We start from the raw sequence: 25,825 nt of genomic DNA, 5'->3' as shown, positions 1-25,825 counted from the left end.
TTCTTTCATAACATGCAAATATGTCAAAAAAGGTAAAAGGAAGCAATTTGTATTTGAAATGTAAGTCTAATTATGTTTTTGATATAAAAATTTAAATAACAGTAAGTTATTGCCTGTTAACATATTAATTGATCTTTGTTTTAGAAATAAAATATCTGTACACTTCAAAGGAATTTAGAGTGTTATGATTTAAAATATTAGTATTTAAGGCTTTTCAGCATAAGAGAAAACCCTGTAGTACAATAGAATAAAAATATTTAAATAGAAACACTGTAATGTTAGAACTGAATACACAAATCTTTATTTATAAATGCATACTTGTAAAGTAGTTGCACATTTTTGTTTTAATCTTAGTCACTGAAAAAGGCCTAGAATTCCATTCCACTAGAAAAAAGCAAAACACTAATGGCCAAACACTGGTCACTAATACAGTGTTTTTCTATAATATAAACAAATTCTTGGAGATTTACTGTCTGAGGAATAAAAAGGGAAGTGAGATTAGAATTCTTTGAGATATAGAAATTAAATGAGGTATCAGACATTATTGGGATCATAGAAAAGTACAAATAACCCAATCAACTTGATTCTACTGTACAGCATTTTGAAAATTTGATCCTTGGTAAGAAAATAATTATTTAATTGATTAAAACACATAAAATCAGATTAGGTTTCTGGAAATGTAAGTTAGTTAATTCAGTTGAACTTTTTAGCTGAAAAACAGTACTATCTCTGTGGATCACAGAGATAGAGATACACATTTGAAGGTGTTCAAAAAGTATAAGCTCCAAATTGAATGGAAAATGAGAACCTAGAGAAGTAAGTAGAAAACTGAAGCCCACTTTTGGTCTGAAGATATTTGTCATTTTCAAAAATTGATCCTTATTTTTATGGCCTCTTGAAGCAAGAAGAATACATATCAAACTCCAAACTATCTGCAGGGTAGTTATACAACAGCAAATAGTCTCCACAATAAGTGTTTGCATTTAGTGGAAGGGTGATCTGGACACAAGCCAACCTTCATGATATTTTGCATTCATTGTGTGGGTTTGGATGACACTGAAGAGCTCTATTTTTACAGATATAAGCAACTTTAGCCCCTAGGGGACAAAGATGACACTGTGGCCTCCACAACACAAGCGGTGAAGGCTCACAAGGCAGGCTACAAATATTTGGCCAAAAAGTTCATTCAGGCTTTTCCCTAAGATCTTACAGAAAAACCCGAACGAAATTTTTGGCCAATCCAATACTTCATGGAGAATCTATGTGGACAAGAAAACCACTGAAATTATGCTACTGGGAGGACCCTCCCTCACTACCTCTCCTCATACCTTTCTCTCTCAAGTGCTTTTTCCAAAAGTGAGAGACATTAATAGCCCTGGAAAGATGTATTACATAGCTCAATGAAAATACAGTTGTAAATACTTGGCTCATAAAGTCACAAAGGAAGAAAAATGATTGAGTCAGGTGCCATAAGATATAGAACAACATACCAAATGCCTGTTAGAGTATACACACACACGTGTGCATGCACACACACACATATACATACATACAGATGTATGTATATAAGCTAGTAGAAAATTTAGTCAAGGATGTAAATGGAAAAATGTTTACAGTAGAATAGACAAGAAAGACAAATAAACATAGAGGAATATACTGGATATTAATCAAGCAATGCAAATTAAATTAAGGACATGATGTGATATCATTTTACACCTACTAAACTAACAAAAATAAAGTCTGACAAAACCAAATGTAAAAAGCATGTGGTCTAAGAGGAACTATTATGCAGAGCTGATTGGTGTTAAATTTGACACAATGATTTTGGGAAATTTTCATTTCCTGGGTTACTATAACAAAGTACCAAAATCTAGGTAGCTTTAAACAGTAGAAATTTATTGTCTTACAGTTTTGAAGGCTAGAAGTCTGAAATCTAGGTATCTGCCATTCTCTCCTTGACAGCTCTAGAGAAGATCCTTCTTTCCCTTTTCTAGGTTCTAGTGTTTGCCAGCAATCCTTGGCATTCCTCGACTTGTAGATGCATCATTCCAGTTATATGTCCATCTTTTCCCTGTATGTTCACATTGTATTCCCTTAGTGTGTCTCTCTGTGTATCCAAATTACCCCTCTTTTTAAGGATATCAGTCATATTGGAAAAGGGTCCCAACCCTAATGATACCCTTTTAACTTGATCACCTCTAAAAACCCTATTTCCACATAAGGTCACATTCTGAAATACTGTGGATTAGGACTTAAAAGTATATTTTTAGGGGACTCAATTCAACCCATAACAGGATTATATGTTGTGATGTTAAATATTAGCATAAATAAAATCCAGCAATGTGCATGAGGAAAATAGCTGCAGAAATGCCATTGTTTGTAAAGTTATGTAAAGTGAAACACAGAATTATTGTTTGTAAAGTTAAAAAAAAAAAGAGGAAAGGAACCAAATGTCAAACAGCATGAGAATAGGTAAATAAACTGTTACATTATCAGACATGCCAACATAATACAAAATTGAAAACCATGAGCTATAGTTACATCAGAAAAAATGTGGATGGATCTTAGTTGCATCATATTAAGTGGAAAAAGGCAAATTTCAGAAAATTATATATGGTGTGATACTAATTTTATAAACCATAAACAAGAACTCAACAATATTTTACTTAGAAAAACATAAATCTTATGTATATATATTTATATATGTGAATAATCTCTTTCAAACATGTACATATATGAGCACAAAATTCAAGGATCATGCATGTGAATGCAAACTATTTTTAAAGTCCTTGTAATGTGTTAAAGTGGTACTACTTATATTCTCTTGTAGTTATTACGTACTGCATGAAAACGTAAAACAAACAAGCAAACCCATATACATCATAAATAATTGTCAAATTAAGCATACTTAAAAGTGTTGTTAGTGTTCCTGGTACTTGATGGAAGTAAACATCTTCTATTTAAAATTCAACTTCAGGAGGAACCCTCTAAGATGGCAGTGTGGGAAGATGCCGAGTTAGCATCTCCACCCAACTAGGGCACCTGCCAGCTGCTGGTGGGGGACCCTAAAGCCCAAGGAGACAGAAGGAACCACCAAGTGAACTGGTAAGATGTGGGGGACAGAGGGAGGAGGAGAAGTGGATGTCAGACAGGATCGATGTCCCTGAGAACAGGGACATCAGGAGAGGCAGGTGGAGGGAGCCCTCTGGGAGGAGCAGGAGAGGAGCAGAGGGCATTTACCCTGCCCACTCAAGCGCAGGAAGCCTGCTGGGATCCCAGGTGAGGTCTCCTGCCCTCTGAAACCAGGGGTGGGGGGCACGCCTGGGTCCCTTCTGTTCCTTGAGTCTAAGCTCCACCTCTCACAGCCTCCAGGGTCTTTTCCAGCTTGTGGGTCCTAAGCATAGGCACTGCCCACTGACCAAACCTCACCCTTGCTTAGGCCCCACCCTCCACAGCCAAGGCCTCACCCCCATTTTTTTTTTCTATTCCCTCCTCCTCTTTTTTACTATTGAGGTACTGTTGTACCTTCCAGTTGTTGTTTCATCTATATTTTTATTTTCATATTCTTTCTAACATATCTGTTAGTTTCCTAGTCTAATTTTATTTTTTACTTTGTTATTGTTCTCTCTTTTTTTTTTTTTTTCCACCCCACATTGCTTGTGAGATCTTGGTTCATGAGCCAGGGGTCAGGCCAAAGCTCCTGCATTGGGAGCCACTGGACTAACAGAGAACCTCACACCACAGGGAATATTCATTGGAGTGAGGTCACACGGTGGTCCTCATCTCAGCACCATGACCCAGCTCTACCCAACAGCCAACAGACTCCAGTGTTGGAAACCTCAGACCAAACAACCAGTAAGACAAAAACACATCCCACTCGTAAAAAAAAAAAAAAAAAAAAAAAATCACATGGCAAAAAATTATGTCACAGATGAAGAAGCAAGGTAAAGCCTACAAGACTAAATAAATGAAGAGGAAATAGGCAATCTACTTGAAAAAGAATTCAGAGTAATGATAGTAAAGATGATCTAGAATCTCAGAAATAGAATGGAGGAATGGATTGAGAAAATACAACAAATGTCTAATAAAGATGAAGAAGAAATAAACAACAAACAGAGATGAACAACACAATAACTGAAATGAAAAATACACTAGAAGGAATCAATAACAGAATAACTGAAGCAGAAGAACGAATAAGTGAGCTGGAAGACAAAATGATGGAAATAACTGCCAAGGAGCAGAATAAAGAAAAAAGAATGAAAAGAATTGAAGATAATCTCAGAGATCTCTGGGACAACACTAAACACACCAACATTTGAATTATTGGGATCTCAGAAGAAGAAGAGAAAAAGAAAACATTTGAGAAAATATTTGAAGAGATTATAGTTGAAAATTTCCCTAATAGGGGAAAGGAAATAGTCACCCAAGTCCAGTAAGCACAGGGAGGCCCAAACAGGATAAACCCTAAGAAAAACACACCAAGACACATATTAATCAAACTAAAAAAAAAATAATTACAAAAGAAAATATTAAAAGCAGCAAGGGAAAAACAAAAATAACATACAGAGGAATCCCCATAAGGTTATCAGCTGATTTTTCAGCAGAAACTCTGCAGGCCAGAAGGGAGTGGCAGGATAAAGTGATGAAAGACAAAAACCTACAACCAAGATTACTCTACCCAGCAAGGATATCATTCAGATTTGACAGAGAAATAAAAAGCTTTTCAGACAAGCAAAAGCTACCATAATTCAGCACCACCAAACCGGCTTTACAACAAATGCTAAAGAAACTTCTCTAGGCAGGAAACACAAGAGAAGAAAAAGACCCACAAAACAAACCCAAGGCAATTAAGAAAATAGTAATAGGAACATACATATCCATAATAACCATGAATTTAAATGGATTAAATGTCTCAACCAAAAGACACAGACTGGCTGAATGGATACAAAAAGAAGACTCATATATATGCTGTCTACAAGAGACCCACTTCAGAGCTAGGGACACATACAGACTGAAAGTGAATGCATGGAAAAAGATATTCCAGGCAAATGGAAATCGAAAGAAAGCTGGAGTAGCAATACTCATATCAGATAAAATGGACTTTAAAATAAAGACTGTTACAAGAGATAAGGAGGGACACTACATAATGATCAAAGGATCAATCCAAGAAGAAGATATAACAATTATAAATGTTTATGCACCCAACATAGGAGCACCTCAATACATAAAGCAAGTGCTAACAACCATGAAAGGAGAAATTGACAGTAACACAATAATGGTAGAGGACTTTAACACCCCAGTTACACCAATGGACAGATCATCCAAACAGAAAATAAATAAGGAAACACAAGCTTTAAATGATACAATAGACCAGATAGATTTAATTGATATTTATAGAACATTCCTCCCCAAAGTGGCAGAATACACTTTCTTCTCAAGTGCACATGGAACATTCTCCAGGATAGATCACATCTTGGGTCACAATCAAGCCTTGGAAAACTTAAGAAAATTGAAGTCATATCAAGCATCTTTTCTGACCACAATGCTATGAGATTGGAAATCAATTACAGGAAAAAAAAAACTGTAGAAAACCCCACAAATACATGGAAGCTAAACAGTGTGCTACTAAATAACCAAGAGATCACTGAAGAAATCAAAGAAGAAATAAAAAAAAAATACATAGAAACAATTGACAACAAAAACACAACAATCCAAAACTTATGGGACTCAGGAAAAGCAGTTCCAAGAGGGTAGTTTATAGCAATTCAATCTCACATCAAGAAACAAGAAAAATCTCAAATAAACAATCTAACCCGAACTTAAAACAACTAGAGAAAGAGGAACAAAGAAAACCCAAAGTAAACCCAAAGTCAGTAGAAGGAAATAAATCATAAATGTCAGAGCAGAAATAAATGAAATAGAAATGAAGAAAAATCAATAGCAAAGATCAATAAAATTAAAAGCTGGTTTATGAGAAGATAAACAAAACTGATAAATCCTTACCCAGACTCATCAAGAAAAAACGCTAGAGAATGCAAATCAATAAAATTAGAAATGAAAAAGGAGAAATCACAACTGACACTGCAGAAATACATAGGATTATAAGAGACTACTACAAACAACTATATGCCAATAAAATGGAAAATCATGAAGAAATGGACAAATTCTTGGAAAGGTACAATTTTCCAAGACTGAACCTGGAAGAATTAGAAAATATAAACAGACCTATCACAAGTAATGAAATTGAAACTGTGATTAAAATCTTCCAACAAACAAAAGTCCAGGACCAGATGGCTTCACAGGCGAATTCTATCAAATATTTAGAGAAGATCTAACACCAATCCATCTCTAACTCTTCCAAAAAACTGCAGAGGGAGATGAACTCCCAAATTCATTCTATGAAGCCACCATCACTCTGATCCCAAAACCAGAAAAATAATCACAAAAATGAAAATTTAGACCAATATCACTGATGAACATAGATGCAAAAATCCTCAACAAAATACTAGCAAACAGAATCCAATAACACGTTAAAAGGATCATACACCATGATCAAGTGGGATTTATCCCAGGGATGCAAGGATTCTTCAATATATGCAAATCAATCAATGTGATACACCACATTAACAAATTAAGGAATAAAAACCATATGATCAACTCAATAGATGCAGAAAAAGCTTTTGACAAAATTGAACACCAGTTTATGATAAATAACTCTCCAGAAAATGGGCCTAGAGGGAACCTGCCTCAACAGAATAAAGGCCATATATTTCAAACCCACAGCAAGTATCATACTCAATGGTGAAAAACTGAAAGCATTTCTACTAAGATCAGGAAGAAGACAAGGATGTCCACTCATGCCACTCTTATTCAACATAGTTTTAGAAGTCCTAGCCACAACAATCAGAGAAGAAAAAGAAATAAAACACATACAAGTTTGAAAAGAAGTAAAACTGTCACTCTTTGCAGATGACATGATACTATACATAGAAAGTCCTAAAGATGCCACCAGAAACTACTAGAACTAATCAATGAATTTGGTAAGGTTGCAGGATACAAAATTAATGCACAGAAATCTCTTGCATTCCTATACACCAACAATGAAAAATCAGAAATTAAGGAAACACTCTTATGTACTATTGCAACAAAAAGAATAAAATACCTAGGAATAAACCTGCCTAAGGAGGTGAAAGACTTGTACTCAGAAAACTATAAAACACTGATGAAAGAAATCAAAGATGACATAGTGGATGGAGAAATATACCATGTTCTTGGACTGGAAGAATCAATACTGCAAAAATGACTACGCTACCCAAAACAATCTACAGATTCAGTGTAATCCCTATCAAACTACCAATGGCATTCTTCACAGAATTAGAACAAAAAAATTTACAATTCGTATGGAAACACAAAAGACCCCAAATAGCCAAAGCAAAATTGATGGAAAAAAGCAGAGCTGGAGGAATCAAACTCCCTGACTTCAGACTATAGTACAAAGCTACAGTAATCAAGACAATATGGTACTGGCACAAACACAGAAATATAGATCAATGGAACAGGATAGAAAGTCCAGAGATAAACCCATGCACCTATTGTCAACTAATATAAGACAAATGAGGCAAGGATATACAACGGAGAAAAGACAGTCTCTTCAGTAAGTGGTGCTGGGAAAACTGGACAGCTACATGTAAAAGAATTAAATTAGAACACTCCCTAACACCATACACAAAAATAAACTCAAAATGGATTAAACACCTGAATGTAAGACCAGACACTATAAAACTCTTAGAGGAAAACATAGCAAAAACACTCTTTGACATAAACCACAGCAAGATCTTTTTTGACCCACCTCCTAGAGTAAGGAAAATAATAACAAAAATAAACAAATGTGACTTAATTAAACTTAAAAGCTTTTGCACAGCAAAGGAAACCATAAACAAAACAAAAAGACAACCCTCAGAATGGGAGAAAATATCTGCAAATGAAATAACGGACAAGGATTAATCTCTAAAATATACAAACAGCTCATGGAACTCAATATCAAAAAATAAATAAATAAACAACCCAATTAAAAAATGGACAGAAGACCTAAACAGACATTTCACCAAAGAAGACATATAGATGGCCAAAAGGCACATGAAAAGATGCTCAACATCACTAATTTTTAGAGAAATGCAAATCAAATCTACAATGAGGTATCACCTTATGCCAGTCTGAATGGCCATTATTGAAATATCTAGAAAGAATAAATGATGGAAAGTGTGTGGTGAAAAGGGAACCCTCCTGCACTGTTGGTGGGAATGTAAATTGATACAACCACTATGGAAAATAGTATGGATGTTCCTTTAAAAACTAAAAATAGAACTACCATATGACAAAGCAATCCCACTACTGGGCATATACCCTGAGAAAACCATAATTCAAAAAGAGACATGTACCACAGTGTTCACTGCAGCTCTTTTTACAATAGCCAGGACGTGGAACCAACCTAAATGTCCATCAACAGATGAATGAATAAAGAAGATGTGGCATATATATAATAGAATATTACTCAGCCATAAAAAGATACAAAATGGAGTTATTTATAGTGAGGTGGATAGACCTAGAGCCTATCATACAGATTGAAGTAAGTCAGAAAGAGAAAAATAAATACTGTATACTAATACATATATATGGAATCTAAAAAAAAATAAATAAAAGAAGTACTGATGATCCTAGTTGCAGGGCTGGAATAAAAATGTAGATGTAGAGAATGGACTTGAGGACATGGCGTGGGAGGGGGAACATGGGGCAAGGTGAGAGTAGCATCAACATATATACACTATTGAATGTAAAATAGTTAGCTAGTGGGAAGGAGCAGCAGAGCACAGGGAGATCAGCTCGGTGCTTTGCAATGACCTACAGGGGTGGGATAAGGTGGGTGGTTGGGAGGCTCAAGAGGAAGTGGAGATAGGGATATGTGTATGCATATGGCTGATTCACTTTCTTGTGCAACAGAAACTAACACAGTATTGTGAAGAAATTATATTCCAATAAAGATTTATTAAAAAATATAAAGTAAAATTCAACTTCAGGTCTCACAAATTTCAATGATTATTAATTAAAAAAATATACATAATTACAACAAAAGGAAACATAAGTGAGTGTCAGCAGGAAAACAAAAACAAAACACTGAAAAGCAACAATAAAATAAAATTCAAAAGCACAAAACAAAACAAATTAAACACTTTAGCTGAATCATATCAACAAAAAAACTAATGTGGAGTCATCACATGAAGAATATTTTTTAAATATATGCATTATGTTTTAAGGAGTAAAAGTTATAATACTTTTACTAGACAATGAAAAGTGGCTGGCTATATTGATATGAAGCCAAATACAAAACATAGATATTAACAATATAATAATTGAAGTCAAAACAGTTAAAAAATAATGGATGGGTTAAACAGAAAATTAAAATCACCAAAGGGCAGAATTGGTGAACTAGAGGACAATGGAAGGAAGTCCCCACAATTAAAAATTAATATATAATTGTGTGGTTGGAAAAAATAAAAGGCACGGATCAAAATGTCATTGGACCTTTCAAGGTAACCTCTGATCCTAGAAAGATATTGAGCAATGTCATCAAAATTTGATGATGAAGTTATTTTGAACCTTGAATATTCACTATAGGCACCATATTAATCAAGTATGATAGCCCAATAAAGATAATTTTACACTCAGCAAATTTCTCTGCCTTTGGGCTTTTTAAAAGAAACTAATGGATGTATTCCAGGAAAATAATGGGCTAAATCAAGATACAGGAATACAGGAGATCTACAGAGCTACGTATCCAAGTTACAAAAGTGAAAAAAAAAATGTCTGGGATGGCAGATTTTCTTGAGCTATAGAGATTAGCCAGCCCATACTGGAAGGGGGATACTGAGGAATCTAGGTTCGCAACTCTGAATGTTGCCAAAATGAAGCTAAGTGCTATAGAGTTTTTCACTAACAAATTTTGAACAGCTGTACCCACTGCACATCTAAAGCACAAACCTGTAACATCTCGGAAAACACAACCTTGCTAAAGAGGATCTTTAATAGTCAGTAGTTGAAATCATTACATGGGAAATAAAATGTCTGGCTGTTTTCCTCTAAGACTTTTGAGAGCCAGTGTATGCTTTTGTATACATTTTTGGACTAAAGATCAAACTTTTACAGGTAATAGAACAGTACTTTGAAAAGTGTATTTCAAAAATTATAGAGCTTTTTTTTAAGACAGTTAAAAGGTTCTTAAATATATTTAGTGCTTCCGTGAGAATGCCGTTGGGACAGAAAGACAGAAAAGAAGGCTGAGAATGGTGGATATAAAAGAAATTTCATAACAATTAAATTTGCTAAGAAAACCAATAGAGAAATTTTAAAAAGTGTTATAAGTATATTAAGGGGAGCATAGACTGAGATGCTACTGAACTCCATTTTCATGAATAATGAAAAGAAGTCAAAAGGTAATGTAAAAAATATTTTTAAAATAACAAGAAAATATTACTTAAAGAATTACAGCTTAACCTAAATGAACTAAAAAGAGTAACAGTTTAAAGTTGTTTTCTGTGATGATTAGAGCTATGGGTGAGGAAGAATGGAATGGGTGGCTTATTTTTCATTTAAAAATTTTATCTATGAATTTAATACTTTGAAGCAAATTATTATTATTATTATTATTATTATTATTATTATTATTATTATTATTTATTTTGGCCAGGGTACACAGCACACGGGATCTTAGTTTGCCGACCAGGGACTGAACCCACACCCTCGGCAGAGAAAGCACCAAGTCCTAACCACTAGATCATCAGGGAATTCCCTGAAGCAAATTATTTTTTAAAAAATTAAATAGAAAATTGACCTGATATTATTGGATATTATCAGGTTATGGTAAAACGTTTCTGTATCATGGATCTTTTTAACATGGAGAGAGAGAGAACGAAAGAAAAAAACAGTTTTTTGATTTCATTAATTTTACTGTACATAGATTTCACTGGGAGTATTCTCTGAGAATTTGTTCTCCCACTTTTTATTTTTAGCTTGGACTTTTTGTGAGATTGCTTGGATTTCTAGGCACAGGCTTAGATTCTGAAAATCTGTCTGCTTTGAACTTGTCATAATAGTTCTGGTTAAGCATCCAAAATCACTTATTATTTCATTTTATTTCTTGGTTGGTGCAGAGACGCACTCCATCACAATTATCCATGTTAATTTTCAGTACTTTCTGAGGTTTACCAGGGAAGTGATCATGCTCCATTGATTCATATTATAATAAGTCTAAATCATTTTATATATAAGGGATACACATACCCACACACATAGTGAGTGTGTGTATATACATGCACAAAAGCATATTTATTTTTCCTTGAAATACTTATAAAAGTGTTTTCAAGGAGTTCCATACTTTGCAGAAAAGCAATGATTAATATTGAGGTCATTCATCAAAATAGCATAGATTTAGTTCTTCTGTTAAATAATTCAGATAGCTATATTAAAGTTATATATGTTGTATACACATATAAAACACATACATTCATGATCATTTTGATTATATGGTAACTTTAGTAATTAAGTCATCCAATAAATATTTATTCAGTGCCCAAGATATATAATTGGATAGTGCTTTCTCTGGAATTGCGTTTATGCTCAGAAACCTATTCAGGGATGAGATTTACTGGGCTTACTTCGAAGTTTGATAAGTGCATTTCTATATTTTAAAGGTATGAAAGAGCTATTCATTCATGTTTTTAAATTTTTTTCCAAGACGCGTCTGTTGAACACAAGTATCTTAGTTTGTCAAGTAAAGTGAAATTGCTTTCATTAAAAACATGCAAGGGTGTTTACCATGTAGGGGGAGGGGATCCAGAAAGAAGACAGATTGTACTGCACACACTGACAAAGGCAAAGTAGCACCTGTCACCCATCTTACGTGTCATGTTTCCTTAAAGACGTCTATTTGTATGCTCCTTATTTTTTATCTTACAGTTGATGAAGCTTTAATTATGTGGTATGCTTTCCTATCAATTCCAATTTATAGTTGTTTTAAATTCATTCCCAGGTGTCTGATTGAATCATTTGCTTCTCTTTTAATGTTTAGGGCAGATAAATATTTCTTCCCAGTGGGTAGGTTCTTGGATTGGTTATCGATTTAAGTGCAAGGCACACATTCAAGAAGGAGAAAGGTAATTGCCATTTCCATATCACCTATGAAAAATTGTATTTAGAAATAAAAATCTAAATGGTAATATTGCAAAGAATACTTCCTAAGGACTGGCCAAAAGATAAGACTACTTAAATAAGTGTATTCTGAGACTATTAACGACAACCTCACATAACATCTAAATTTTCATTATTAAAGACTTAAAACAATTTTAATGCATTTCTGTTTTTTCTTTTTTTTTTCTTTTTGATTCAAGATTAAGTATTCCAGGTCACTTTTTCCACCAAAAATTTGATCAATAGGACCTTTGCACTTGAGTATTAAAAACACTGCAGATTTGTGTGCTGGAAACAGAAGTAACTGACAGCTCAATGTAAGAGACTTTGGAGGAAAGGCATAAGATGGGCACAGTAAGAGATGTGACAGCGTGACTTCCTCAAGAACAACAAAATAGATGCCAGAAAACAAATGGGAGAGCTAAGAGGGCAAACATAGTTTTGGAAGCTTGGCAACAGATAGCTGCCATTTTGTTTTGTTGATAAAAAACAGTAAGGTTCCAGGAAATATAATTCGACTCTTTCCTTTGTTCCCTGCCCTTGTTTCTATTCACATTTACATTAACTCTCTACTTTTCCAGAGTTGTGAGAAAAAAGCACCACATGTGTGAATAACAAAATAATTTAACATTAGTTTAATTTTTTTATTTGCTTTGTGTGTAATCTTATTGTCATATCTCTACGCTGCATAATAATCTCAAACAACACTTGCTGTAAGTAAAATGACACAATTATGCACGTTTATAAACCATTCCATTGTATAATGTTTAAATATGTTTTTTTTTTTTTAATGAGCTTAACAGGAAGAAATTAAAAACAAGATAAAGCTCCTGAGAGGAAACTGCAGAGCAGTTAAGGAAATTATGCAATGCTAAATGGGCATTTAGGTAAAGGAGCGGAGAGCTGAAAGTCACACCAGAGACTGACAGAGGATTGAGGGTTTGGAATTGAAGACTCCCACCAGAGGAAAGGCAGAAACCTATTCTGTGAACACTGGAGACAGGATCACCAATTTAGCTTTGGGCATTTAAGTTAAATTAGAGCAAAATGAGATGCTGCAAGATGTCTTAGTTTCCTGTTCATGCGATTGAAGAAAGCAACAGGACAAAGCTTTTAGAGAAGCTGCCATTGATCCCCAGAGATTAGGGAATCATCTTGATTCATTTCTTTGAAACTGTCTCCAAGTTAACTGGCATCAATAAATACACACAATTGCAATGTGTAGGAACATAAAAAGTATATAGAATCAGGGGAGGTTAAGATAACCTTAGAGTCATTCATAAACATATTACATTGTACTAGGTACTCAGTCTCTTTGCAATGCGTCTTCCCTGAAATTGTAGGTTTACTAAAAACTCTGTAACAGCGGCTTAACTGAGTCTAAATATATTTGCACAGCTAGTTCTGTTTCTATATATCTCTATACCTACCCAGGGGTATTTTCCAAGTGTGTTCTAGAGGATACCATAACACAGAGGGACTTCGAATCCCATGATGCAAAAATGCTAAATCGTTTAGTCTAAGGCAACTTTCCATGGGAATAACTGGAGAGCTCCAAGTGGATTTTTGTATCATTTCTATTTTTCTTAGAGAAGTATATATTTCATCATACTTGGAAATCGTACATTTCCTCAGTTATGTCACTCTAAACATTTAGCTTAGCTGAGATCATCACATCTGTTCTCACTTATATATTGTGTGTGTACATCAGATCAACATAGCTCACAGTCTCCTAGGTATTTAAAACCACTATCTTTCTGCAGGAATCTTAATTTAAAACGTTCGAATCGAACTGAAATCCCTGTCTCTCTTCAAACAAGCTCTTCTGGTAGAAAACTAGAAAGTATCTTTTGCTCTCTTTCTCCCTCGAACCTTTTATTGACCTACTTACTAAGTCCTACGTCTCAACTACTTAACTATAACTCAAATCCCTCCTCTCCTCAGCTTCACTTCAGACTCTCATCAACCTTCGCGCTTCCGATCCAAGCAATGCGCTTCGTTGCTGCCAGAATAATTAGACAAAATGAAGAACTGTGTCTGGTGCTCTCCTAAAAAATATTCCCTTACATAATATATGTAGCACTTGATTTTTGTATCCAACCCTTTTCATGACGCTGACTCTGCTATATTTCCATTCTCATCTCTCACAACACCTGCTACAAGCCCTGGGATCCAGCCCCACAAAATCACACGCATTTCTCTGAAGGTCACCTGTGTTCATTCCGTCCTCCCTAAGAAAAACGCTCTCCCCCTCAATGCCTGTTTTCCTGCCTAGAAAACATTTAAATATTTTTATCTTTCCTGGTCCCCTTACATCTGAAGCGTTGATCATTTTATGATTTAGCCTTTAATTGACAATTATAGTGTGAATGTTATTATATCATTCTCCAGTTATATGTATGTATATACGTTTACATGCATATGTGCATATACATGTGTATATGTACATATATGTGCATATATACTTACATTTATGCAACCTATATACAAACTCCACCTATATACAAAAGCAAGCAAAAGAGTGAAGGAGACTATGTGTGAGGGAAGCTACAACATAATAAAATAAAAGTGTATATATGTTTATGTGTGTGTGTGTATGTGTGTGTGAGAGAGACAGAGAGAGAGAGAGGTGTTGTGTTTTAGAATCTTTCAAATGGCAAACCATTTATGTATGTATTGTTTCTTATTTCTCTCTATAAAATTATTACTTTATTATTATTTCCTATCATACATCCTTCCACATAGTACAGCTTCAAATCAGTGTTTAAAAAATCAAAGAATGCTTCAGTAACAGTCTTTCTTTGTAATTCTTATAAATTCTAGGTACTAGGACCATGGGGAAAAATCCTTCAAATATTTGAGGCTATTTTTGTGATCACGGTAAAAATCAGAGCTATATCTAACCTATGTAAATTGTAGAACAGTGCTTTTGAATATGAGTCTTCATTTTCTTTAGATTAAAAAACGGGGAAAAGAGACATTTTTAATTTCATTCCCTTCTTTCTCAGGCTAAAGCATCTTCCTTGGGACATACCTGACTCTTGCTCTACTTGAAACGTGCTTGATAATTTTAAAATATGGAGATCAGCCTGGGGCCTACATTACCTTAGAATCCCCAGTAGAGGCAAGGTTGACTCTATTTACAAAACGAAAATCAGCACTTATTAAATCAAACCTCCCTTGCACCAGGGAGGGATAATGATAGTCTCACAGCTCACTGAAAGTACGTGTCTTAAATCCCTGCGTACATCATATAGGCATTTCCTTGAATGACCTTGTTTCATGTAAACTTGTTTATCTATCCGCCAAGCAGCATAAGGATCCCAGCAAAGCAGTCACTCATGTTTGGTTCTTGGGTAATGCAAAAGCACTAACAAATAAAGGCTTGATTTTCCCGGGTTTGTATGAAAATGTATGGACATTGTAAGGATTCAGTATGTCCTAGCTAAAGTTGTTCCTGTAATCTATATACAAGTAGTGAATCACTGAATTAACTAAAGGCAAGATGTACCAGGGAAGATAAAGAGAGTCTTTGATGTACCAATTTCTTTCTTGGTGTAGTGGTTAAAAGCACAGATTTTTGAATCATCGAACCTGGATCCTCAACCTGGCTGTTATTTCTTTTCCAGCTTTAGAATCATAAACAAGTGATTTAAGTTTCATGTTTCAGTTTTTCCTGAACTAATAAAAAGGGGTAAATAAATATGTTATATTATAATTATACAGATATGAAGATTGAATTAATTCTATATTTTACCATGTTTAGCCCATGCTGTAACACTGTGCCTGTTACTATTATTTTTATACTGTTGCTTTATTTTATTTAAATGTAGGCAAATCAGACAATCCATATTTATGTAATTTAATGAGCTAAATAAAATCACTAGCCAATAAAGGTCAGGCAGTTAAGACAAACAAACAAATCTAGGTATGAAATCCCTTCTAGGCACTGAGTGATTCTACAATTGCATAGTATGGCATCTGAATTAGCTATATTTGTGTATAATCTTTAAATATAATTTGATGGAAATATAAAGTGTTGACTTCAAAATACTCAGGAAATTAGAGTCTCATTAAATTTATTTGTACACCCAAGTGCCCGTCATCTATAATTTATCTTAAAAAAAAAAACTTTCCTATAAGTGAGAAATTCTGTGTTAATTTTCAGAACTGACAACCAAATGATGAAAAACGGATTTTTGTTACCATTCTCAATAAGTCATGGCAAAAAGATATAGTAAGCAGCAATAACTTCACTCTTTTGAGTGCACTTGGGATAGATCTGTAATCTTGCATAATAAATATCATATCAAATTCCTATAAATTTGATATTGATTACCTATATACATAATATTCTGAAACATCTTAAGAGGTCAAAGATAAATAAATACAAATAAGACCATCACTCAATCATATTATATTTTGTATGCAGTTTATAAATTTTCTCTCCTCATGAAATCCCAACTCAGCTATTACATAAATGTGTTCATTACTGCTTCCTGACTTCCACTTGTCCACCTAAGCTTTCTGCAAACATGTTTGTGACTCAGTGTTAAGTAGATCAAGGGCATGGTTCTATGAGAGCTGGATTTCTCTGGAGGCCATACTCACTGTTAAGAAGGATGAGAAAAATAATCTCCTCTCTCTTTTCTGTGATACAATGTGTGGGAAAGCAGCTACATTTGAATAACAAGCTGTGGTCTTCTCAAACTATGTTCTAGAGTTGGCTCTTTTTGTGGGTTGGAACTTTTTGCCTGATCTCAGATGTTTAGTCTTTCTCTCTTCTTGAGTCCTAGTAACTGTCCCATCCAAGTACTAGAGCCAAGTCCTAGGCACCAGCTGGTTGACTGGAACCCTGACCATCGACATAACCACTTTCGTAAACTCTTTTCTTCTAGTCCTGGACCTTCCTTTCTGATGTCTATTTTTCGTTTTGTCTTTCTTTTTCTTTTCTTCTTTTTTGGGAATGTATTTGAGAGAGTCTTACCATACAAATTCGCTTCTGTATTAAGACAAAGATGTTGGGAGCTGCTATTCAGTGCTCATCTTTGCAGATCAGCTATTCCTTAATCACTGATTCTGGTCTCGATGAAAATTAGTATCATAGCATTTTACCAGAGCCACTTTTTTAAAAAGCCATTTGGGCACAAATCCCATTGCCCTGGGTGTTTTTGCCAAGCCCTACAATGATCAGGTTCCAGTAATTTAATATCTTCATAGACCTTTTCCATGGAACCTATTTTGTTTTTCTGATGTTAGTGAAAGAAGGAAGGATGTAAGGTAAAAGAAACTAAAATATTCAAGTGAAAATACCAGGTGGCTAGAATACAGGTGATGGAGTATAACTTTTGTCTCTGTTAGCATGATGAAACATAGTGAAATTCAAGGACCATTGAACATTTGACTGTTTGGAGAGCAGGAACATTTGCTCTGGAGTCCTCATTCATGGATGTTCATTTGTTCATATGAGGTACATCGCCGAGATTATAGGAATCTCCTGTCTTAAGGCACTTTTATTTCATCTTTTGTGGGCCATTAATGAATAACAGCACAGCATCAGAGCAAGAAAAAACAAGATTTGAAACACTGGTCATACTCCTTGAGAAGGAAGAAGGAAGGGGAGAAAAAATCCTTATGTATGGAGAACCTTTATATGTTACAGTTACTACTGAAAACATTTTATATATGGCCTTATTTCTTAATTGTAGCACTCTAAGTATTGTATACGTAGAAACTGATGTCTAGAGGAGCTGAATTGTCTAATTTTATGCATTTTCAGTTTTTAAAATTATTCAGGCCTCCTTAGAGAAATCTCCCCTATCCATGCTTCCTAAAATAGCACCCCTGTCATTCTCTAGTCCTTTATTTGCTTTCTCTTCTGCACGCACTTACCCCATTGCCAGACGTCATATTATGTATTCACGTGATTATCACTTTATTTTCTACACCATCCTCCAGTAGTCCATGTCCTTGGTTGGCCACTGAAGCCCTAATTCCTGCTTTGAGCCTGGACAAAGGAGGCTCTCAAAATTATCTACTGAACCACCCTTAATCCAGGATTTATTTTTAACTATTACAATATATTCCTTTTCTATTTAATTTTCTTGTTCACCTCAGCTTCTTAAAGTGCAGGCATTATTTATTTGATTGTCTTCCTGACTTTCTGTTATTCCTCAATTTACTACCCTCCAGCTTCTTTGAAATGATTTCTACTAAAACCAGTTGGGAAAGATCATCCACAATTACCTCCATTATGCTATTCAGCACTCATTTTATCTGACTTTGAAGCAATTGTCACGTTTGTCCTTTTTGTCCTTTTCTATCCTTTGTTATTCTGGTTTTCTTGTATCAAGTTACAAAAATAGATCAAAAATAGAAAAGCAAACATTAAAGGCATCACCAAGGATAACCCTCACCACCGCTTTGAAGCAGTCCTTTACCATTTTTTTTTTTTTACCTGCACAGAATATGCCCTTTGCATATCCTACATTGGTAATTTTGCTAATTCCCAACTTCATGAACTCTCCTTCCTTTCCTGCCCTTATTGCTTTTAGTAGTCTGAAGAAAGGATTTCTATCAAAAGAGAAATTCTCTAGAAAACCTTTCACTGTAAAGGATGCACTCAATCCCCCTTCCCCATATTTGGAAAAGTGCTGTTCTTCTGTACGCCCTTTAAATTCTGTCAGACACATCATTTCATATTGAAATATTCTCTCCCCTCCTGGACAGTAAGCCACTTGTAATCAGGAATCAAGATGTTAGGGAACTGTTGATGGAAACCGCTCGCCCTGACCAGGCACAATAATAACTGCTTGCATTAGTTGTTTCACAACAGGAGATCTCAGTAAGGAGCAAGGTGCTGCCAGTGAAAACTAAATGGGAGAATTCAAGAGGGGCCAGAAGGAGGGAGGAAATACCAGACCATAATATGTCCCGCCAACCTCCCAGAAACCCTCATGCTAAAACCCATCTTTGTTGAGATGTGTGCACAACCAGGAAGTACCCTGAGTCAGAGCAAATATGGGCACAAGGAAGGTGATGGACCAGAGGCAACCGGGAAAGCTAACCCCATTACCATAAAACCTGAGACAGCGAGCCACATGGCAGAGCAGTTCTCCTGGGTTCCCTTACCCTGCTGCTCTCCACCTGGATGCCCCTTCCCAATAAAGTCTTTTGCTTTGTCGGTATGTGTGTCTCCTCGGACAATTCATTTCAGAGTGTTAGGCAAAAGCCCATTCTCGGGCCCTGAAAAGGGTCCCCTTCTGGTAACAAAACTTATTAACCTTCATGGGCTTAATTGCAAGCACATTGCTTATCAGTGGAAGGTAAGCAATAGATTTTTTTCTTCACTAATTGTTTTTAAAATTAAAGTCACTTGAAATAATCCAGGATTCTGAAATAATTTCAACAGAGATATTGCTTTGGTAGTGAAAATACAATTTAACATCTGGAGCAAAAGAACCTAAAAGACTTTTGGAACTCAGTTTTCAGGTGCACCCCAGCCTTCTAATCCATTGCCTCTCTTTCAAAATCATACTAAGCTGTACATGTCCTATTAATGTTGACATATTTATATACCTCTAAAATCACAAGAGTATGACGGTAACTTAGGCACACAGTTATGCGTTTGTTAATTCCAACAATAATTGGCTATTGTCAATGTTCCTGTGAGTGTAGGGCTCCCTGATCTAATCTCTCACTAACCTCCTTGTTGTTTGGTAAGATCCAACCACTCTGGTCTTCATTTCTTGATATTCAACTTCCATTCAACATCATTCAACTTCCAACTCAGGGTTTCCCATATTCTGTTCCCTCTGCTTGAAGGACTTTCCCATCTCTTCGTATGGTGAGCCCATTCCATCTTGCAGTGTTTAGATGAAGTATCACCTCTTGAGCAAGACCTTCCCTTATATCTCCCTTGGAACACTTGTGTTCCTCTTTTTAACCAGAACTGAGCCAATACCTTGTATGTATAGAACTGTTTTCTTATGTATCATCTGCCTCCCCTGCTTTAATGAAAGGTCATAGGGACAAAAACCAGTTTTTTTTTTAACATTATTCATATGTCTTCTTTCTAAAATAATGTTTGGTGCAAGAGCGTTCTCAATAAATATTTTTAGATTAAAAAAAATCTGATTTCACTTTAACCGTTCCTCAGATAATCTCAAATTTTCTCAACCTCACCTCTGATGACATTTTGGGCCAGGTAATTCTTTGTCATGTGAATTGTAGGGATGTTTAGCAGCATCCGAGCTTACACCCAATAGATGCCAGTAGTACCCACCAGTTGAGACAAGCAAACATGTCTTAAGACCTTTCTAAATGTCCTTTAGGGGACAAAACTGTCCCTGATTGAGAATGATTGTTATAGACCGACACAATAAATAAGCTAAACAATGAAGGAGGACATGTGGGCTTTCATTTGTCCTTGTCCCCTCCAAATGATGGAGATTTTTATCTTCTGCAGATGTACCATATTGGGAAATGTGGAATTTGGATCAATCTGTATGAAAGTTTAAGTTTTGACTCTACTTTTATAATATTGAAAAATAATAATAATACAGCAGTACTTGCACAAATCAATATTACTGAGCACATAAATACACTAGTGCCAGCCACTGAGTCAAGCGTTTCATATACCTTAAATCAGCGGTCCCCAACCTTTTTGGCACCAGGGACCAGTTTCATGGAAGATGATTTTTCCACGGATGGTGTCTGGGGGATGGTTGAGGCAGTCATGCAAGCGATGGGTAGCGGCAGATGAAGCTTTGCTCGCTCACCCAATGCTCAGCTCTTGCTGTGTGGTCTGGTTCTTAACAGGCTGTGGACTGGTAGGGGGTTGGGGACACCTGCTTTAAATTATTTAGTCCTACTACTCCATGGGGTAGGCACTGCTATCCAGTTTTACTGAAAGACACTGAAATGGCACCTTTCTACTAAAAGGTCAGTTCAATGGAGCAAGGTGAAAAAGCTACTAAGTGAAGAAGACAGCATTGGGATTCAAGAGGATGACTCCAGTCTGTCCTGAACTGTCCCATATGGCAGCCACTAGCCAAGCCAGTAACCCTCATGCAGCTATTGATTAGCAGTGTCATTAGTCTGACTTGAGCCTTGATGTAACTGGAAAATACTAACTGAAAGTGGATATTTCAAAGAATTTTGGAACAAGAGAATGTAAAACATCTGAATAAGTTTTATATTGATGATATGTTTAAAAGATAATATTGGGTTAAAATATATGATTAAAATAAATGTCTCTCCTGCTTATTTTATTTTTTTAATATGGTGGATAGAAAATTTACAATTACTATAGTGGCACACATTTTTGTTTTGCATATTTCTATTAGGCAGTAATAGTTTTTCCTCTTTATTATTTCCACTGTGAACCTCCTTTACTTCTTCTGTATATTGGGTATAATGATAATAACAATGAGTCTACACAAGTTAGTTGTGAGTTTCAGTGATTAAATGATATGAGAAATTAAAAACTAGTTTTCTGCATGTTAGGTGACTTAGACTATCAAGTAACATTTTAATTGCCATGACTGAGTGTTCCCAACAGTAAGATATGGTTGTAAATGTTCATAGGAGAAAAGGTAATTGAGAAAATAAAGATCCATAAATTATGTTTCCATCTATAATTAAACAATAATGAGACAAGATACAGGATGCTCTAAAACTTCTTATAATATATTGTGTTGTACATCTGGACTTGGTCATGGACTTCAAACCACCTCTGCTATTACTTGCAGTTGGCCTTAATGTCTATAATATTCATTTTCTCATTTGTAGAATGGAGATCAGAATACTGACCTCAATGAGTTGTTTTGATAAAATAAAGTAGGTCAGTAAATAACCTGATACAGGGTGAAAGAAAAACCCCATTCAGTAAACATGTTATGCTATTGGTGTTTCTCTTTTTAATTATTATTACTATTATTATTATGTCAGGCTTTTGTAATGTGCCTACCAGATACCAACCACAAATTCTGACTTAACAAAGGAAAAGAAAGTAATTAGTGAATGAATTAATAAAGGTGTTACAGTAGAAGGAAAATGATAAAATGAATTTTTATCAGATATTTTCATCTTTCAAATGTCTAGTTTTTCCATTTAATTAGAATCTATTAATTTGCTTATCAAATGCATCATTTTTAAATGGACTGTATTTTGGACATGTGTATATATGTTCCTGATAATTTAAACTATAATAATCCTCTTAATGGTCATTTATTTCTCATAAAATACTTTTTTCACAAATATTTTTGCTCATTGTGGATTATGCAACCACTTAACAGTTTGTTCTCTGATATTTGCATGTCCATTCTCCTGGTAACAGGCTCATGCTAAGAGGTGGTTAGAAATACATATAAAATGTGAAATTTAAATTGTGCAATGAGGCATGTCTTTAGACCTGTTCTAAAAGAATTATAAAGATTTATTATTAGTTTGCTTTTCCCTGCTGATGCTAAAGGTAACCTGAAGTTGAAACCTGATAATTTGAAAACAGACAAGCCAACACCCTTCTCTGTGTCTTGGGCCAAACACCACAGTAGTAATCCTGAGGAACATGTACCTTAAATATCTAACAAAATATCATAAAAATACATAAGCGTATGACTAGTCCACTCAAGAATATTCTCTCTGAATTTTATAATCTTTCCACACATGTGATTTTAAACAATTCAACTAAAATCATGCACTATTAATAATCAAAGTTAGATAAAAATAGTACAAGAAAAGAGGGGAAATGTTTTTAAAGAGTCAAAATAATACAGTGAATTCTTAGACTATAATTCTTTCTGTATAATGGTCTTTAGTATAAGATATAAATATCACAAAAAAATATTGCTTTTTACACTTTAATACTTTATCACAAAGTTATTTAAGGCAAAAAACAAACTAAAATTGGGGGATCAATTTAGAAGTTAATACACAGCAAATGTTAAAAATTAAAAACAGAGAAAATACTAAAGCCTGTGTTTTATGCCACATTTCCTAACAATGTGAGATTCCATCTTGAAGTAAAGGGTCTTTTAGATTAGCAGGAAATTGAGTCATGGTGGTGTCCATTGAGACCCAATATCATCCTCTCTAGCTGCATGTCTACCAAATTTGTATAAGAAAGGAGAATAAATAAATGTAACTATATGGTCAGAAGCTAATGCTTCTTAACCACTTCTTGACCTATTTTGAGAATTTGAAGGTTTCATTCTAAACCACAAAATAAATTATAAATAAATCAGAAATACAAAATGTTTTAGTATGATTGCCATTCCAAACAAAGATATTACATGCAAGTCTGACACAGTGATATTAAATGGAAGTCTGATTAGTTTGTAAGGTTCCCCCTATGTAGTTCTTTCTGACTAAGTTCTTACAATATGGCAAATTAGTTATTTTACTGAAAAATTTTACCCTCGGTTTAGAGTCTTCCTTATTAAATTCTAAGTAGAAATAAACACATTCATTTTAGAAGTATAATTTAGTTTTTATTTTAATAAAACATTTTCCTTTGTTGACAGAAATAGTTCTTAGATGATAGAGTATATATATGTGTATATATATATATATATATATAGAGAGAGAGAGAGAGAGAGAGAGCGACAGTACATATGTAAGCTTGCATATGTGTATATATATAGATATAGATATAGATAGATAGATAGATAGATATTTGGAGTGGTTTTGTGATTATAGATCTCTCTGTCTCTGAATGAACTACGTTTGAAATATTTAACTTTTTTCTTTTGATAACAGTGAATTCATCAGCATATACATCTTTTTTTTTCTTCATTTTTGTAGCACATTTTTGGTCTGTTTTAAATGAAATGATTGACAATTACTTTTTCTCCTCTTTTCTGTTTTTACTCTAAGGCTTTTGCCCTGCAGAAACACCATTAAAGACAGCTTACTCTGGGGGAAGCGCGGTGGATTGTCATTGACGTCTGTCAGCGTGATGTTGACTGTGGTGGTCCCCGATAAGCCTCCCATCTGGCCACCCATGTCTTTGGCCTGGATTACCACTTGATATTGCTCCCTGTTTTCTCTGTTCATGTTTGGTAAAGCAGTCCTGATGATACCTTGAAGAAAATGGAAAATCTTTTATTATGCTCATTAAAATCTCAATTATTAGTTGATTAAGCTCACAACTTGTAAATCCAAAATAGTAGTGATTTTTGAAAGATGAAAATGCTTTTGCTATTAATTTTTATTGTATAGAAATTGTAAAAGTGATTGTATGTAAATATTTGCCGATTTGTGTTGTTTTTCTATTTCCTAAAGAATATCGTATGTGCTGTCTAGTGACCTAAACCCAGATGCAAAAACATAAAAGCTGGTATATTCCCATTAGCTCGCTTGATCATTCAACTCTGAGTTCTTAAATCTTTAACTTGGCATCATCACTCTTCTGTGAGTATTAATGTTAGGATTTTGTTCTTATTTTCCCACCTTTTTTTTTTTTTTTTTTACTTATAAAGATCATAAAGACTACTAAATGAACAAACACTGATTCATGATTCCTGACCTGTTTCAGGTTCCACAGAGAAATATGGCTGCCCTTGAAGTATGCTGTAAATGACTCTGGCGCTGTTCCCATAGGAAGGGTCATCGGCATCTGTAGCTGTGACTTGCACCACAGAAGTACCTGAAGTATCCAAATTCAGCTTAGTTCTGCACAGTACCAGAAGGAGGAGCAAAAGCACTGGTTTTCATGGAAGACTTCAATGATTTTTGGCTTTAAAAATGACCTCTTAAAGAAACATTCATATATAATTTAGATGAAAATAATATATATATAGTGTATTATAGGTAAACTTTGAATTCAACTACATATTTTATTTAGCCAACAAGTATATTTTCATGCATGCAATAGATAATGCTACAGTGTATCAGGTTATAATAAATGCAGACACTTTACAAATGCTTGGGTTTGATATTTAAATTCATTTTCACATAACAGATTTGTTTTGTGTAAAGGGCATATCTAATCACAAAGGAGTAAGTATTCTCTTTTTTTCTCTCTCTCCACTAATTAACTATAAGAATAATTAACATCTGTTCTAGAATACGGTTTTATGAATAGATTAAATTCTAAATTTAGAAACAATCCAAGATGATCCCAAGTCCCAAGAACTATTAGAAGCTATTTAATAAAGTACAAAATATATAAAAGGACTTTATATTAAGGTGATTGCCAAAAGTCCTTGGGATTTAGTGAAGTAAATATTAAATAATAATCTCTGAACAATGCTTTTGAGAACTGCAGTTGGAAATTTTCTATTAAAATTTTTACAAGGAAAAAATGTATCAGAATTGTTTCATCAGTTTATATTTCTCCCACATTTGAGAAATGATCTATTCTACTAAATCCAGATACGTTATCTCTAAAAATGTTATTTTTTTCTGATGGTTAATTTTCTGTGTTTCTCTATTTAGCAAAAACATGAAATCAATTTTAACTTTCTTTGTCTACAAATACACCTTCCATTTATTTACATTGAAAAAGGAATTCTAGGGCTTCCCTGGTGGCACAGTGGTTGGGAGTCTGCCTGCTAATGCAGGGGACACGGGTTCGAGCCCT

General features: G+C 34.6%; 1 protein-coding gene across 2 annotated transcripts in view; it reads right to left on the bottom strand.

Annotated features, from left to right (window-relative positions):
• The window catches only part of LOC309805858 (cadherin-10), a gene marked incomplete at both ends in the record, with an annotated part of 118,204 nt that overhangs the window by 29,414 nt on the left and 62,965 nt on the right, over positions 1-25,825 (bottom strand). For both annotated transcript variants that reach the window (XM_082624164.1, XM_082624165.1), the window contains 2 exons: positions 24,156-24,323; positions 24,770-24,889. In XM_082624164.1, the coding sequence (XP_082480290.1) occupies positions 24,156-24,323; positions 24,770-24,889 (288 nt within the window). The remainder of the gene's footprint in view (positions 1-24,155; positions 24,324-24,769; positions 24,890-25,825) is intronic.

This window comes from Mesoplodon mirus, assembly GCF_964341445.2.
Source record: "Mesoplodon mirus genome assembly, chromosome: 5".
Taxonomy (NCBI): domain Eukaryota; kingdom Metazoa; phylum Chordata; class Mammalia; order Artiodactyla; family Ziphiidae; genus Mesoplodon; species Mesoplodon mirus.
Note: the sequence above shows the minus strand (reverse complement) of the source record. Positions and strands in the feature narration are given on the sequence as shown.